This window comes from Cynocephalus volans, chromosome 12 (assembly GCF_027409185.1).
Source record: "Cynocephalus volans isolate mCynVol1 chromosome 12, mCynVol1.pri, whole genome shotgun sequence".
In the NCBI taxonomy this organism is placed as follows: Eukaryota; Metazoa; Chordata; class Mammalia; order Dermoptera; family Cynocephalidae; genus Cynocephalus; species Cynocephalus volans.
The window spans coordinates 101,722,419-101,741,141 of record NC_084471.1 but is presented as its reverse complement, the minus strand read 5'-3'; the positions used below and the strand labels follow the sequence as shown (position 1 = coordinate 101,741,141).

The 18,723-nt window shown below is 32.9% G+C and overlaps 1 protein-coding gene across 1 annotated transcript; it reads right to left on the bottom strand.

Moving 5' to 3' along the window:
* Window positions 1–12,809: 12,809 nt before the first annotated feature.
* Window positions 12,810–13,880, bottom strand: LOC134391780 (olfactory receptor 5T2-like). The gene has a single exon (XM_063115724.1). It carries the CDS (start codon window positions 13,758–13,760, stop codon window positions 12,810–12,812), a length of 951 nt encoding a protein of 316 aa, XP_062971794.1. The 5' UTR covers window positions 13,761–13,880.
* Window positions 13,881–18,723: the final 4,843 nt, after the last annotated feature.

Sequence of the window (18,723 nt, the reverse complement as noted above, 5' to 3'; positions counted from 1 at the left end):
CTTAGTGCTGATAACATCAAGGACCAAGATCCCATCCCTGTACTGGCCAGATGCCAAAAAGAAATAAAGAAAAAAAAGAAGCTGAAGTGCTTTTAAATCAAAGGGGTTTATTGAACTTCTTCACAAATGTACAGAAAAATAAGGACTTATATCTTTTTTAATATTATTGTTGAAAATGGGCACAGAGAACAGTGCGTGTAATAGAATTGTAGGACTCGATGGAAGTTTACAAGCAGAACATCACCCTGTGGATAGGACCAAGATGAAGAAGCACGACATTGCCAGGATCCCCGAAGACTCCCTTATACTTTCTTCTTGTCACTATCCCCCCATTATGAAGCAAAGTGTAATTTATATGACAAAGTTTTTACTGTTAAGTTTATTATGTTTTCACATAAATTTATGAAAATCCACTATCTATGTGTGCCAATTATGGGAATTTTGTCAAACACATACAATTTTGATAATACAATCAAACTACACATCATTTCCGCCTTTCTAAAAAGTCCTTTTATACCACTCTGTAGTCAATAACCTCCCTCTATCCTCCAGTCCTGGCAACAATAGATGTTTTCTCCATTTTTGTAATTTTCCTTTGCCCAGAATGTGATGAGTGGAATCACATTGCATGTGTGCTTTTGAGTTTGGCTTCCTCCACTGAGCACAACGTATTTCAGATCTGTTCACATATTTCAGTGTATCAGGAGTTTTATTCATCGCTGAGTAGTATTCCTTTCTACGGTTGTACCACAGTCAGTTTATCCAGTCTCTAGTTGGTAGACATTTGGAGTATTTTCAGTTTGGAGATATTGTGGACATAGCTACCGTAAACATTGGAATACAAGTCTGTGTACATGCATACATATGCTATTTCTCTAGACTAAGTAACAGAGATTTCTGAGTCTTATTTACAAAAGTATATGTTTCACTTTATAATAAATTAGCAGATTGTTTTTTAAAGTGGCTGCATCATTTGAATTCTTACTAGCCTTGGATGATAGTCTCAGGTACTCTGAATGCTTGAAAGTACTCTGTATTGTCAGATATTATTATATTTTAAAATTTTGCTCATTTTAACACGTATATAGAATTACATCATAATTTTAATTTAATTTCTTTTCAATTTGATATTTAACATTTTGTTATGAATGTATCTTCTGTGGTGAAGTGTCTGTACAAACTTATGCACATTTTTATTTTACTTTTATTTTGTTTTCACATTATTGAGTTTTGAGAATTTATTATATATTCTGGTTACATGTTCTTTACTAAGCAGCTGTTTAGCAAATGTTTTCTTCAAGTCTGTGAATTGTTTGTTCATTTTCTCAACAGTTGTGTTTCACAAAGCAGAAGATTAATATTATGATGAAGTACAATATAACATTCTTATCTTTTGGTTCATGCATTTTGTGCTTTAAATAAAAATGTGCAATTAAGAAACTAACACATGTTCACACAGATGTTTTTCTTTGTTCTCTATAGAAATGTTATATGCATAACATTAGGTTTTCTATTAATGTTTGCGATTCATTTTGAAACTCATTTTATATATGGAATGAAGAATGATTCGATGTCTCTTTTTCTGGCATAAGACTGTTCCAATTTTCTTTTTCTTACTTTATTTATTATTTGTTATGAATATTCATGATATACAAAGCTGATTGTCATCCCTCATGCCGAAGATGTGAAGGCCAGATCCATGCTGGCAGCGTGCCCATTACCACACATTGCGTTTGCCCACCAGGTCCCCAAACTAATTAGCCCAACCTCCTCCCCTCCCTCTTTACCCCCACTCCACTTTGTATCCCCAGGTACGTTCTCTCCCTCTGCAAGTCCAATGCACCACTGTGGTCTTTCCTTCCTTCCTTTTTTTTCCTCTTAGGTCCCGTTTATGAGTGAGTTCAAATTTTCTGGCATGCTTTTTAAAAAGTCTGTCTACCTCTGTGGATTTTAGTTGGTATCTTTGTCAAAAATAAACTGACCATATATGTGTGAACCTATTTCTAAATGCTTTATATGTTAAATTGATTGAGCTATCTGTTTTTTGCTGTTAATACATTTGATTATTATATCTCTAAGGTAAGGCTTTAAATTAGATTGAGTATTCAAAATTTATTCTTTTTTTAAATTGTTTTTACTCTTACTTTCTTTGCTTTTTCATATAAACTGTAGAAGCAAATTGTCAATTTCTGAAAGGATAAATTTGAATTTGATTTATAGATAAATTTATGATTTCAATTAATTAATAGATAGATGACCCAAAATTGGGCTGTCTGCCAATATCAGCTTTCTTTCCTTTTTTATATTCAGATTTTATAACCAACATTTTCTATGCCCTAACTCAGTCTCTCAGTGTGGAGACTAGTCATTCATGTATTTTCCACAATTTTTCCAAGAGTTTATGTATATAGCCAGGTACCAGGTTACACATTAGTGTATAGGATTCCAAAGACAAGACCCTATACAGCTTAGAATGTTTCCACTGCATCTCTGCCAGAGCTCTATATTCTAATGTTCTGTTACATAGAATATTATTGTTTTATGTAGACTGATCCTTCCCTCCTGTCAGTATTTCCTACTCATGTACTTATATATTATTTCTCTACTAAACATTCAGTACACTTAAATCGATTTCTCATACCCCTTAGAAGTGTAGCAGTTTAAAGTTAAATAAGTAAACTTTATTAAAGATTGTAAATTTCATCATAGATTATGCTTCTAAATTATTTTATTATGAACATGTCTATAAGAATTCCACAGAATTCACAAGTTACATTCCTGGGAAAATGAAGCTCAGTTCCATAGAGTGCCAGTGGTTTTCCCAATGGCACATAACTATTTAGCATCAGAGTCAGGACTATGTTCGCCGTCATTAGATATCTTTTCTACTGCAGGATCGGTTACTTATTTCTTTTCTTATTAACCAAATGCCAGAGTTCATTCATGTAATCATTATCATAACATAGTTTCAGAACCCATTCACTTGTTTACTATAAAAAATCATCCTTACCTTTCTGTCCCAGAAGAAATAATGATTCTCTTCTCTGAGCATCCCAGTGGACTTTAAAGAGAGCTTGAGAAGTTGGTGTAAGAACCCAAACACACAGTACACATAGTATCCCTTAATTGCCTGAGAAGTTTATTTTCATAGGTAAGAGGAAAAGCTTTATATCACTTATAAAATATTTTAGATGCCATAACCTTAAATACGAAATTACAGTATAAGCCTTAATATATAAATCAAAGACAGTGAATTTTTCTTAACTCAAAATTGTATTGCAAATTAAAACACATGCCTTCTAGGGAACATAGCAGGGTAAATGAGAAGGATTCCCTAGATATTTTGATGAATAGACCTGTAAAATAGATATTTGCTTTATTTGTTTGTTTGTTTCATGTAAGATAACAGTCAAACAATGGGCAGTAGATTGAAGGGATATATTTAAAACTTAGGAAAATATTAGATGGAGAAAAAATTAACTTTCAACCAACTATTGGATGTTTTTCAATTTGGGATCATATTTTTTTCTGATGGAATATAACGAAAAAATTAAATTTATTTTAAAAGTTAGTTAATTGATTTACAGGTAACTTTAATTTATTTTATAATTTAATTTTCTGTTTAAATCTAATTTATTTTTTAAAAGAATTGTAGTATGCAAGTTGTATGTTTTAAAGTATGAAGTATGCATGTTGTATTATGTCTAGGGAATACCTTTTCCATGTTATGGGTATGGCATGTCACAATGAGTCTTCAATATGGTCATGTGGAAATAGTGCAGAGGATGAACTCAGGGATAACTGGGCAGGAGTACAGGCTCTGCTAGTCAGTAACTGTGTGACCTCAATCAAAGTATAGGTGTAGCCGGGCATCAGTTTTTCAAATTTACACAAGGGTGCTAAGTTATACAATTTGCAGATTGTTGTCATGGTTGTCTCATACATTATGCTTTTTGACCATAAGACTTGAGAAACTGAATTTATTTTCTTTTTCTAGAAAGATTATGGTGCTTTAGAAGAAATGATCTATTCATTTGCCTTTCTAGCCAATCTCTTTTAAAAGAAATCAGCAAGACATAAACAGAAAGAGTTTAATTACCTTAAATATTAGTTAACAATAATACCTCTTTGAAGAGCAGCTTGGATGAAGAATCTAACCCCCATACTATTTCTCTATCATGCCTTCAGCTTCCATAGTGAAGTAGATAAATGCTCTAATGAAGCATGATTTGGAATAACATATACCTTCATTCATAAACTACCTTCTTGTCTGAAAGGCAAGATCAGAGATATAAAGTGTTACCAGAAAATGATATTGACAAGAGTATCAGGGGAATTTAAGTTCACACACTGTTGCAGTCATGAACCTCATAGTGATGTTTTGGTCAAAGAGGGTGGTCACATAAGATTATAATAGCTGTGCCATATAGCTTAGGTGTGTAGTGGGCTATGCCATCTAGGTTTGTGTAAAGTACACTGTATAATGTTCTCACAATGACAGAATCACCTAACAATGCAGTTCTCAGAACACATCTCTATTGATAAGCAATGCATAACCTTACTTTACTGACATGTCCATAGGCATAACACACTGACAAAGATTCATTTTCAAATTTCTTTTACAGCAGAATATTGAAAGGCACTGGCTTTAATCTCAATAGAAAATTGTTTTAATATATATTTAGTGTCATATAACACACACACACAGACACACACACACACAGACACACACACACACAGCTTTTAAAAAAAACATTTCTGGTTTGACATCCATTAAATGTTCAATGCCTATATTAAAAATTGGATTTGATAAATCTCTATTTGTATAAATAAAAATTGGAATTCATATTTCCTATCTACGTATCATTCACATATAATGAAAACTTCATGTAGTAGAACAAGTTATTTATGAAAATTTTGGCCAATTTTTGTTAATTTGTGGTTTGGAAGGTAGATAAATTCCAAAATCACTCTATCATTAGGTTCTAAATATTCAATGTCGGGTTTTAGATTCCAAATATAATTCATTTTTCTTTCACAATTGTCTTGTCTCAGACACATCAGGAAAGTAAAGGTTAGAATTGCAATGTATCTGAAATTTGTCCTGTGTGTGTCAGTCAAAATGTATTGTGTAATGGATTCCATTAGTAGACTACCTGTTAGTGTATTCTTCAAAATTTGTTTTCACTTTTTTTCTTTTACTGTGCTTTCTCTCTATTTGTCTAATTTCTGTTTGTCCTGACTCTACAGTAAATATTTTTGTATATATTTCACTGATTTTTGTAAGAGAGAGAGAGAAAGAGGAGAGGGAGAAAAAGACAGAAGGTTTGGGGAGAAAGAGAGAGAATATGATTTTTTTAAAAAAACAGAAATGCATTTTTGTGATACCCTAGCAATACATTAATATATATTTTCACTCTTATTGATTGCTCTATAAGCTGTTTTATTAATATAACTATTCAAAATAAATTACTCCTTAATGTGTGTGCTTTCATAAAAAATGTGTAGGTTGTCTTTAAAAAGAAATCAGAATTTAACTTGATTATTTTTTTACTATAAATTTTTTAATAATCAAAGGAGCAACTTTTTTTTAATCTTTTGTGGCCCCATGATTATGAAGCTATTTATTTTATAAATCAGAAAAATTTTCCAAATGAATCTGTGATGGTAATTCTGTCATAATAAAGACATTTGGCTTTTGTCTTATTCTAATCTTACTAGTTTATTCTCTTTTTGGCATAGGGGTGTCCCCACATGACCAAAGGGTAGTAGGTTTCACATCATGAATACAAATCATTTCCAAGTCATTGAATTCACTCTGAAACAATGTACATCAGAGTCTCCATTCATTTGAAACATCATTGGTCTATAAAATGCTGAAGGACAAACAAAGCTAAGTATCATGAAACTTCCCCCCTAACTATAGCAGATCCAGTATTTAATTGTGTTTGAATAACCATGGGTTTCAGTCTCTTCAACTTTTATTTTCTTTTTTGCCCATGCACTTATTCTATTCATATTCCATTGACTGAGAAATGTTATGATGATATTGGGGGAAAAATCCAGAGAATAAAAAATGCAATCATTTTTCACATTTTTCCCTACAGCGATCCTTTCAACATCTTTTAACAACGATCAATATGTTAAATAACCAAACTACAAAATCCCATTGCTAAACAGTGGCTACAATTGATTAGATGGGTTTTTGCCTGCTAGGTGTCGACATTGCCGATGTCTCCTAACCAAGGACTTTTGTCCCATATATGCATTACCTAAACACTCTATACTAAAAATCAATTGAGAATCAATGTATACTTGATTAGAATTGATTAGTTGGGCTTTTGCCCACTAGCTGTAGGTTATTGCCTCCTAGCTAAGGACTTTTGTCCCATAAGATTTTTAGTTGAAGAGCCCTGTGTAAAAGTCAAATGAGAATCAAGATTTTTAACCATCTACATCATTCAAGAGATAAACTCCTTTTTACTGAGTGTACTTGGCAAGTGAGATCACACAAGTTTGCCACCCTGTGGTCTCAGTTTACACATGCTGGTGCCAAAAATGGGTGCTGCAGGCCACCATAGCTCAGGACTCAGGGATAGAGCTTTCAGTCCTAGTAGAGCGGTTTAAATTCCAGTGGAGAGGCCTGAAACCCGAACCAGGGGGACTGAGCACCTCCTATCTCATAATAATGTAATAAATTGTAATTTTTAATGATAATAATAGCAATATACATTTCTAGGAATAAAGTCATGTCATAGAGTGGTGAATAAGAAGTATAATAGAGCCAAAGACCTCTGAAACTTTCTTCTATGACCAAGACCTAACATGAGAGAAAAGAATGTGGCAGGGAATAAAACAGTTAGTACAGGACAGGGACATTTTGGACATGAAAGAGAGAATGCTTAATACTTGAAATGAAGGTTTTGAGGAGATTGTTTTCAGAGTGCCCTTAAAAAGCAAACACCAGCGACAGCAATAATGTTAATAATTGGGATGAAGCCCTCTAGGTGTGAAGCAAATGTGTACATAAGTGATTACACAACACCATCACATTATTCCAATAATCTAAATTTGACGTGTGTACATAATTTTACTAGTGAGTTTTACACTTTTAGATGTTTCTGTATTACTCATTAGCGTACACTTCTTTCAATTTGAAGAACTTCCTTTAGCATTTCTTATTAAGACAGGTCTGGAGATGATGAACTCCCTAAGCTTTTCTTTGTCTGCAAGTCTTTATCTCTCCTTTGTATCTGTCCTTTACTGGGTACAGTAGTCTTGGTTGGCAGTTTTGTTTCGTTTTGTTTTGTTTCTGTAATGATTTGAATATATCATCCCATTTTCTCTTGGCCTGTAAAGTTTCTCCTGAGAAATCTGCTGCAGCCTTTCTAAGATTCTTTTACATATTATCTGCTTCTTTTCTCTTGCTGCTTTTAGAATCTTCTCTTCATCTTTAAGTTTTGAAAGTTTGAGTGTAATATGTCTTAGAGTGGTCTTATTTGGATTAAATGTGATTGGAGACCTTTGACCTTCCTGTACCTGGATATTTACGTATTTCACCAGGATTGAACAGTTTTGTGCTACTATTTTTTTTGATCAAATGAATATTATTTTTACTTTCTGAGAGTAAAATATCATTGTTTTATTTTTCTATGGAAATACAGTTGATTATACATATCTGTGGGGTTCAGTGTTGAATATCAATACCTGAGAGCAGCATGTGATGTTGAAATCAGGATAATTAGCATATTCAACATTATACATTGTACTTATTTTTCATGTGCTACTATTTCAAGTAAGCTTTCTACCCCTTTACCTTTTTCTTCTCCTTTTTGACCTCTGTGACTTGAAAATTTGTTCTGTTGATGCTGTTTCATAAAACTTGTGAGCTTTCTTTATTCCTTTTTATACTTCTTTTTTTTTCTTTTCTTTTTTCTCCTCTGACTGCATTTTCAAATAACATGACTTGGAGTTCACAGATTCTATCTTCTGTGTGCTCAGTTCCACTGATGATATTCTTTATTGCATTTTTTGTTGTGTTTATTGCATTTTTTACTTGTGGGATTTCTTTATTTTAATTTAGGTCTCTCTATTAAATTTCTAGTTCTGGTCACTTATTGTTTCTCTTATATTATTGAACTTTTTCTCTGTATTTTTTTGAAGTTCACTGAGTTTCCTAAAAAACATTATCTTAAATTTTTCAGAGTTCATACATTTCCTCTTCTTTAGTGTCAATCACTGGTATCTTATTTTGTCCATGTGACGATGTCATGTGCTGTGGATTGATTGGAGTGTGGCCCCCAAATTTCACATATTAGAAGCTTAATCTCCATTGTAACCACTGAGGGTGGGAAATCCTATTATGGTAATTGAAAGGTTGGACCTTGGGGAGGTGATTAGATTGTAGGACCACACTGCAGTGAATGGATTAATAATGGTGGTCATGGGTGTGATTTTGAGAGCTTTAAAGAGAGAATGAAGGAGGAGGTTAGTCTCTGCTCTCTTTGCTCCACCTTTTTTGCAATGTGATACCCTGTCATCATAGTCACCACAACCAAGACCTTCACCAGCTGTGTTTCCTGCATTTTGGACTTCCTAGCCTCAAAAACTGTAAACAATAAATTTCATTTTCTTACAAATTACCCAGTTCCGTGTATTTTTTTATAAGCACCAGAAACAGACTTATACATTAAGTTTCCTTGATTGTTCTTGGTCCTTGTGGTTATGCATTAACATGTGTGCATTTAAAGAAGTAGGTACTAATTTCAGTCTCACAGACTGGCTTTGTCTGAGGAAGCCCTGTGGCCCATGTAGCAGTGGGGAATGCCAGAAGCCCACAGCCACTTGGCTGGAATGGTGCTGCCAAAAGTCCAGGGCCTGAAGAAGGAGGTACAACACTAGGGCATGCCTAAGGCCCAGGTCCAGTGCGACACTAAGACACATCCGAAGTCGGGATCCTATGAAGCCCCACTGCTGCTGAAAGCTGATCAGATCCCAGGGCCACTGATATAGGCCAGGTGGTGGTGCGGACTGAAGACTGAGATCATCACACAAGCCTGAAGCCTGGAACTGTGTGGTCCTCCCTGGCATGAGGGCAGTTCTAGATGCTCAGCCCACATATACTGGCCTGCAAACAGGACTGTGGGAGTCTGCTCAATACTGGATTTTACTGAGAGTTGGGGGTCTAAGGCAAAGTCCTATGCTCACTTTACTCTCCTTTTCCCAAGCAGACAGTATTTCTCTCTCTCCTATGCTGCCTGGGGTTGGGAGAGGGGTGAAGTGGGTAAGGTAAAACAGTCCTTCCTGCCCTTTTCTATTCATCCTTTCTTGTTATTGTGCTGCAACCAGGTCCTGTGATCTCTCACCTGGTTTCTTTGAATATAAGGGTATTTTTGTTCATGGATAGTTGGTCGAATTGATGTTATGGCAGGAGGAGACAATTGCTAAAGCATTTTACCTGGCCATCTTGTTCCACCTCTTTCCTCAGTATAGTTTTTTAAAAAAACAAATATATTACAAAGTATTTCAGAAAGGGAAAAATAAAAGAATGGGCAAAAATGCATGTAGGCAATATACAAAAAGAAACAGCACTGGTTGTAATTTTAATATCCAAATGATAGAATACAGAAGATGGCATTAAAATAAGCAACAATGAATATTTTGTAATGACAGAATCTAATTCACTGTGAAGAGTTAGAAGTCAGTGTTATCTATGCAAACAATGTAGCAAAAATATTGTAAATCATGGAATTTCTTGTATAGGAGATGGGAAGAGAAAAATAGAAACTTTCTAATACTAGGAAAACATAATACACCACTAATAAAGGCTAACAGTCTACAAAACATTAAAAAAAGAAGAGAAATTAAAGTCTAAAAGTTTTTTTTATAGACGAGTTTGTATTAAACTTTGACCACAACTAAGAAAGAATTCTTTTTTCTTTTCAGCAGCATAGAAACATAACAGTAAAACAGTTAACTAAAAAGCAGAACTTAATGTAAAATACAATATAAATTTCATTTTGTTTAGAAATAAATAACAAAAGTAAAAAAAAATACTTCTTATACTATTCTATTTAGACATTTAAAATTAAGCTTTTAAACCATTCCTAAGTCAAAAAAAATTAGAAAAAAAAATTAATAATGAAAATTTGACCTACTAATATATGTAGGATGACACTAACACACTGTCCATTGGAAAATATATACAGTTCAGAAAGCTATAAAAAAATTTAAAAATAACAATAAAAGAAGAAGAGAAATTTAAAGAAAAAACAATAAGCAAGGAAATCTTAAAATAATTAATATTTATATAAAAATATTATCTGTTTCTTGTGTGTCACTTAATTAAAATAAACAAATTATTTTTGACAGTTTCTACCTAAAACCATTCATTAAGGGAATATTTGTATACATTAGTTAATAAATCAAATATAAATTAAAATGCATATTATGCAAAATAGCAAATAATGGAATGGATATATTTAGAAAAGAAGGAACATGAAGAGATGCAAAGAAGATAAATTGAAAGTATCATAAGATAATCGATGAGGTTCCCACTAAGAAGAGATAAATATGAAAGGAGCCATGTGAACAGCATGAGAGAGCCTTCCAAACAGGATAAAACAAAAGCAGAAAAATTGTGGGAGAAATATATTGATAAGAGACGCTGTATATTTATATTGTTGAGATGCTACTTAAGTTTACTAATCCCACTTAATCCTCAGATTGTGATCCATGTTTAGAAAGACTCAACTGAAATTAGAGAATAATGGTAGCCATGGAGTAAGGTAATGATTTTCAAATAGTAAATAATAACAAGAATAATAATCAATAATGATAATAATGATGAAAATAATAATCATAAAAGAAGGAAGAAAAGAAAGAAGAAAGGAAGTCAGGAAAAATGTAAATAAGGAAAAAAGAAGAAAATGGAAAAAGAGAGAAAGGGGGGAGGGAGAAAAGAAAAAAGGAAGGACCCAGCCATGTAAAATTATCCTTTTAAGTTGTTTTGAATTGACAAATAAAAATGTATGTTTTTATTGTGTACAGCATGAAGTGGGAAATATTTGTACATTGTAGAAAGGTTGAATCTAGCTTACTGACAAATTCATTACTTCACATAAGTCATCGATTTTGCAGTGAGAATAGTTAACATCCACTTTAATTATGCTTTGAAGAACACAGGATATCATCATTACCTATAGTTACTGTGCTGTACAATATATCTTTTGAAATTATTCCTTCTGTCTAACAGTAACTATATATTCTTTGACCAACATGCCTCCACACACCCTCCCTCCCAGCCACCCCAGCCTCTGGTATCCACCACGTTATTCTCTATTTCTATGAGAACAACTTTTTTTGATTCCAAATATGAGTGAGATTATGTGGCATATGTCTTTGTGTGCCTGGGTCATATTATGTTACATAATGTCACGCAGAGTTATCCTTGAAGACATACTTTTGCAATAAAAATAAGATCTGTTGGAAGGAGAGCTAAATGTAAGCATAGTGGAAACACTTTACTGCACCTTTGTAATTGGGCCTGGATAATGAGAAATTGTGGCATCGGTAAGAGCATCGCAGAGTGGTTGGGTCAAAAAAAAGAAAAAAGAAGAGCCAAAACCGAGTACGGGCCAGACCCGTAGAAAATCCCAAATCTGCCAGCGAGTTGTACCTTTTTAATCTGAATTGTGTTTTTCTTTTATTATTCTTGAATTTAAGAATAATCTTGATAAATACTAATGTCTAGTTTCAACATTCGGTAAGGAATTAAAGAATGGGTTTTAAACATGTGCTGTAAATAATACAGTAGAAGAGAAAGAAATACACTCTCATGAATTAGCACAGTAATGACCTCAAAAATTTGAACACATTTTCTGTGGTATCTGAACCACTGACTATAATTAGATTACTGCAAATGCATACACTTAAGGACAGAGCAGACTATTTTGAACCGAAGTCACATACCTGAGATTCCATGGAAAGTGGTCTAGGCTTATGTGATCATATGTGATCTGTAGTTTTGTTATTGATTAGATGATATTTGATCAAGCTATTTATATATAAAGTTATACATAATTGCAACAATGGAAACATAATTCAAGTTGTATAGACATGAAAGATAATGTTTTACATTTTAAAGAGTACAATGCTTGTACACACATGCAAATGTGTGTACACACCACATACATATAAACACACACACATATAGATACATTTGTTATAATTGGAACCCCTAAGACCTTAGAATGTGACTGTATTTGGAGTTAGGGATTTTAAAAAGGTAATAAGTTAAACTAATGACTTTTGGGTCATCTTAATCTAATATCCCTAATGTTTTATTAGAAGAGAAGATCAGGAAACAGACATGTACAGATGAAAGACCATGTGAATACAAAAGAGAATATAGACATCTACAAAGCAAGGAGGGAGGCCTCAGAAGAAATCCGTCCTGCAAACACCTTGATCTTGAACTTCAAGTATCTAGAACTGTGAGAAAAAAAAAAATTAAGCCACCTAGTTTGTGGTGTTTTGTTATGGCAGCCCTAGAAAACTAATACATCAATATCAATGTATATGTACATATGTGAATACGTGTGCATGCATGTATGTGTAAACTTGATAAAAAGCAAATGGATGACATAGTTTCTCTACACGTGTAAAAACAGCATAGGTAGAGCATTGACTATAATCTTTATTTTAAAATGTTTGATAAAAATAGAAAAACAAACTAACACAAAAGTGTTATAATAACTTTTGATACTGAGGCAATAAATTTTCCTCTTAATTATTTTTCAATTTAATGTTTAATGTGCAAAATAAACTGTACCCATAAACCAAATTTTCCCAAATACTCTTTTGATGGCCTCTTTTACATCTTTGTTTCTCAAACTGTAGATGACGGGATTCAGCATGGGAATCACAGTGGTGTAAAATATCGAAAGTATCATGTCATGCTCCAAAGCGTAGCTGGAACTTGGCCTCACATACATGAAGAGGATTGTCCCGTGATAAATTGTTACTCCAGTTAGGTGAGAGCCACATGTAGAGAACACTTTTTGCCTCCCTTCAGCAGACTGCATCTTCAGAATGGCCACCAGAATGAAACCATAGGAGACAAGGACTAATAGTATAGTGGATATCTCAATGGAGCCCACAAAGAGGAAGAGTAGCAGCTGGTTTGTGTGAGTGTCAGAACAAGAAATAGCGAGGAGAGGAGGGATATCACAAAAGAAATGTCTGATTTCATTGGATCCACAGAAGGATAGGCTGAATGTGGCCACTGTGTGTACAGTAGCATTTAAGATGCCACCGACATAAGAAGCAATGATGAGTGGCACGTAGACTCTGGGTGACATGCTCACTGAATACAGAAGTGGGTTGTAGATGGCCACATAGCGATCATAAGCCATTGCAGCCAAGAGAAAGCATTCCGTGGTTCCAAAAGTGACAGCGAAAAACATCTGTGCTGCACATCCAGGGAATGAAATGATATTATTCTTTGACATAAAATCTGTTAACATATTTGGGGTAATAATTGAAGAGAAACAGGCATCCACAGAAGAGAGCACGCTCAGAAAATAATACATGGGGTTATGAAGCCTGAAATCCCCAATAACCAATGCAACCAGTCCTAAGTTTCCCATGAGAGTAAAGAGGTAAATAGCTAGAAACAGGAAGAAGAAGATGATCTGCAGTTCAACATTGTCTGTGAAGCCCTTCAGGACAAATATGGTGACTTCAGTGACATTCTTCATGTTGATATCTCATAGAACAAACCTGAAGATTTTTATAAAAATACAATCCATATCATTATGAAAGTAAGAAACAATATTGTGACTCAAGGTAACATGAACTATGTCTTTATATTTATTTCTTGACAATGCATAATTTCCAAGCACCAGATCAGGAAACAACAAGTCTGTGGACGGAGGGTTGTTGCCAGTCACTGAAGAATCGAGTGTACGGGGATTCACTCCGTGGCTGAGCTCATGGCGTTTATGAAACCATCAGGCCAACTGGCTAATTTACCACTGTACTCTGTTAATAGTTTTCATATTAAATGACATGAAAATAAAGTACATAGCTAAAATATTTTTTTTCACATCCAAACATGTAGGTATGAATATCAGTGAACAGAACAAAGGAATAGGATGTCAGAATTCTAGATCTTTCAGCAATTGTGTGAAATGACTTTCTACAAACAACTCACCTGTAGATTGAAAATGTTAATATTTACTTTACAACTTTGGAGTAAATATTGAAGGAAAACATATCTTAATTAAATTGAATTTTTAATATAATTTTAAGTATAATATGCTGAATTAGGTTAATTCTATGTAGTCGTAGTTTTCTATATTATAACATTTTATAAGCTATTTTTAAAAATCTTTCTAGTGCTATTAGGTCTTATTGGGATTGTCTGAATAGAACTAATCAAAATTTGGGGGAAGGGTGATATAGACTATGGTAATCATATAACAGCTTATGTTTCATTCAAATTTCTTTCTTAAATACTTGGCACTACATTGTCCATTTTTGCCTACATAGGTGGGCATATTTCTAACTTTTGGAAGTCTAAATTCTTGGGAGTCTATATGTTTTTGTACTTCTGCAAATCTCTGATGAAAATCAGTAGAATTATTCTGAAAAATTTTAAGTTACATGATTTTTCCATAACAGTTTTGCATTTGATTAGTTATTGTTGATTGGGAATTCAGTACAATAACAGCTAACTATCCAGAAGTAACATTAAAATAGTTCATAAAGACAGATAATCAAAATTATAACAAAAGTAAATAATCTTTATAATAACACAAACATCAAGGTTTAAGAGCACAAAATGTAAGAATAAATTTTAAAAGGAATAGAAAAAATCTTTCCTCGATATTCCCATGGTTATACAAACTAGCTGTCAGAGTTACCTGTACGTAAATTCAAGGTTTCTACTACTAGTCTGTAAGTCAGTCCTCCCTTGGTATTGTAGGATCATGGATTTTAGGAACCCCACACCCCATACCAAAATTCATACATGTTCGAGTTCCTTATATAAAATGGTATATCATTTGCACTTAACCTATGCACATCCTCCCATATACTTCAAATCATCTCTAGATTACTTATAACACCTAATACAATGTAAATGCTACGTAAATAGTTGCTATAGTGTATTGCTTTTTATTTACATTATTTTATTGTTGTATTTTTTCTATTGCTTTTTGTTTCAGATGTTTTCGATCCATAGTTGGTTTAATTTGAAGACTGAGAACCAGCACATATGGAAGGGCCAACTGGATAGCACTAGTTAGAGGATGGATTTTATAACAGTCCTGTGTTAGTTATTGTTTATTTTTTACATACACAAATCCCTAGGAAATTTGAGTCATTCTTGAGGGAATATATTCTGCTGCAAATGATAATCTGTAAACTACTTAGATTCATCCATGTATGTCAAACTCCAGTTTCAAGAGTTGACATCAATCCCATCAGTTAGAGAAAGTGACTTTTGATATTGATAAACATATACAAACAATCTGCTGAGATAGGTAACGTAAGGATTATCCAGAAGAATTGTCAGTATCAGGAAAAAAAATTTTCATAGAATTATTAGGAAGAATAAAAGGCAGAGAAGCAAAACTGCTCAAATGAAGTGTCTCTCTTCCTTCCTTTCTTCCTCACTCCTTTCCTTCCCTCCATCCTTTCTCCTTTCATTTGTTCCTTTTATCCCTTTTTCCTTCCTTCATTCACTTATTTTTATTTGTTATTTTTGATCATGATTTTATGGAAAAGGCATTATTTTCCTTAAGGGATGCCTTTATATTTTTATTCCAACAGAGAAATATTTTTGGAACACTGAGTACAACCAAAGGTGTTTTTCTTAAATTGGGATTACTATGTTTAAATAGCACCTAAATGGTACAAGTACAGAGCATCCCTTACCACAATATACTTGTATTTGTAACACAATATCTCTGTGTTTGTTTTCTCCTGTCAGGAGAGCTCTCCCCTCTGCTATGGACATTAGTACTCCCTTCAAATATCAAAAAGTATTCATGGTCACTGACATCAATTAATTGTGTTTATCCAAACCATGCACATGAGGATCGTGTGTTTAATTCTTCATGAAAGAGATCCTTAATACAACTCAAAATTACAAATATTGAAAAAATATATAATTTAAAATTTTAAAAGTCTACTTGATAAAAATAGTCACAAATGAAATAGAAATATAAGCCATAGTTTGGAGAAAATAGAAGATACACTTCTACATTGCTTGAGTTAAAAAAATAAGAGGCTACTAATCCATTGAAAAAGGACAAAGGATTCATAAGACAATTCACAAAAAGAAAGCACTAATAGACAATGTACAGATGTTACTTTGAAAATAATGAGAAAAATCTGTAAATGTAAAATGATATAATAGTCTCTTACACACATAAAAAATTAAAATTTAACACTGTGTGACTACTAAGTGATGGTGAGAAGATGAAGTAAAGCAAACATTCCCATTCTGGTGGTGGGTGAATTAAAGTTATATTCACTTATGCAAACAATTTGTAAATGCTTAATAAGTTTTTATTTCTAACAAAATTAGAGAACACGTATAGGTAAATGAATTAACATTATGAATCCAAAAACATACATTTGAAAAAGAAAAGAAAAGAAAAGAAATTTGCAAAGTAAGACATTCAGTATTTTAACGGGTTTAGAATGTCTGCAAAACTACAGTATATTTTGCTAATGAATATATATAAATATATAGTTAATCAATGACAACTTGCATATGAATGACAAATTGTAGGAAATTCTTACCTCTGGTAAAGGAGATAACTTGGTAGGGTCAAGACCAAATTTAACAGGAAGAGGACGGGGTGTCCAAAGAGTTTCAATTTTATAAAACATAAATTTCTATGGTAAAAATAATCAAAGACATCATAATGGAAATATGTAAAGTTAATTTTACTTACGTTATATTCATTACGAAAATAAGTGTGTTTTAATTTATAAGATGCAAACTTACAGTTTTAATATTTATCAGAGCACTTAAGGTTAGTAGAATCTTGTTAATTATATTTTTTGAATGTTGAGTAATTTTTAAAATGCAAACTTACTTCACAAAATTTGAAATTTTATGAAACAAAAATTATCATAATTATATTAAAAATATAACTATGTTATCACATATAATAGATGCAACCTATTATTCAGAATACATATAAATTATCTGGGCAAAATATAAAATTAGGCTCTTCACAAAAAGAGAACCCTAAATAACAATTAAGCAACTAAAATTATATTTATGTTCATTTTTATTTAAGTAATTTATTGAGATAAAATTCACATGCCTTAAAATTAACCATTTTAAACAGAATTCAGTTTAATGAATTCAGAATTCATTCAGTGGCAATAACTACATTTATAATTTTGTGCAACCGCCACCTCAATCTAGTTTTAAAATATTTCCATCACTCCAACCTACCCACTGAGTAATTTTTCCCCATTCCTCCTCCTAAGCTCCTAGCTAAAACCAATCTCTGTTCTGTCTCTACTGATTTATCTATTCTGGATAGTTCATATAAATGGAATCATACTAAATATGACCATTTCTGCCTGGCTTCTTTTACTTAACATAGTGTTTTCAAGATTCATTCACATTGTACCATGTATCAGTAACTTTTTTTTTATGAGTAAAATATTCCCATTGTTTGCATGTACGACAATTTGTTCATCCATCTGTCAATAAACATTTAAGCTCATTTTACCTTTTGTCTGTCATGAATAATACTGCAGGTACATATACTTGTTTGACTGTATAAACAGTCCTAACATTCATGTGGAACATTTGTTCCACAAGAATCCTAACATTCATGTGAAAGAAAAAATACTCCAAATGGCCAAAGCATTCTTGAGCAAAAAAAGTAAGGCCAGAGGTATTGCACTTAATGACTTCAAACTATATTACAAATCTGTAGTAATCAAAACAGCATGATGATGGCTTAAGAAAAGAGACTTGGACCAATGGAACACAATAGAGAACTCAGAAATCAACCCACATATTTACAGCCAACTGATCTTCAACAAGGGCACCAAGAATATACAATGAAAAGAGGACAGTGTCTTCAATAAATAGTGCTGGGAAAACTGGACATCCATATGTAGAAGAAAAAAACTTGATTTATACCTCTCACCATATACCAAAATCAACTCAAAATGGAGTAAAGATTCAAGCATAAGACCTGAAATTTAAGAACTCCTAGAAGAAAACAGGAGAAACACTCCAAGATGTAGGGCTGGGCAAAGACTTTATGAATAAGACCCCAAAAGTGGGGAAAACAAAAGAAAACAATAAACAAAGAGTATTATATCCAACTAAAAAACCTTCCTTATGGCAAAGGAAACAATTAACAGAGTGAGAAGACAACCTACAGAATGAGACAAAATATTTGTGAACTATACTATGCATCTGACAAAGGATTAATATCCTCAATTTACAAAGGGTTCAAAAACTTTAGAGTAAAAAAACCAAACCAAACCAAAACGAAACAAAACAAAACCAACCCCAAGTAATCCAATTTTAAAAATGGGCAAAGGAGTTAGACATTTCTCAAAGGAATATATACAAATGGCCAACAGGTGTATGAAAAAATTATCAATGTCTCTAATCTTCAGGGAAATGCAAATCACAATCACTTTGAGATATCATCTCATCCTAGTTAGATG

What these genes read in the sequence shown, in the direction of transcription:
- LOC134391780 (XM_063115724.1), bottom strand. Translation starts at nt 13,760, where the DNA reads ATGAAGAATGTCACTGAAGTCACCATATTTGTCCTGAAGGGCTTCACA.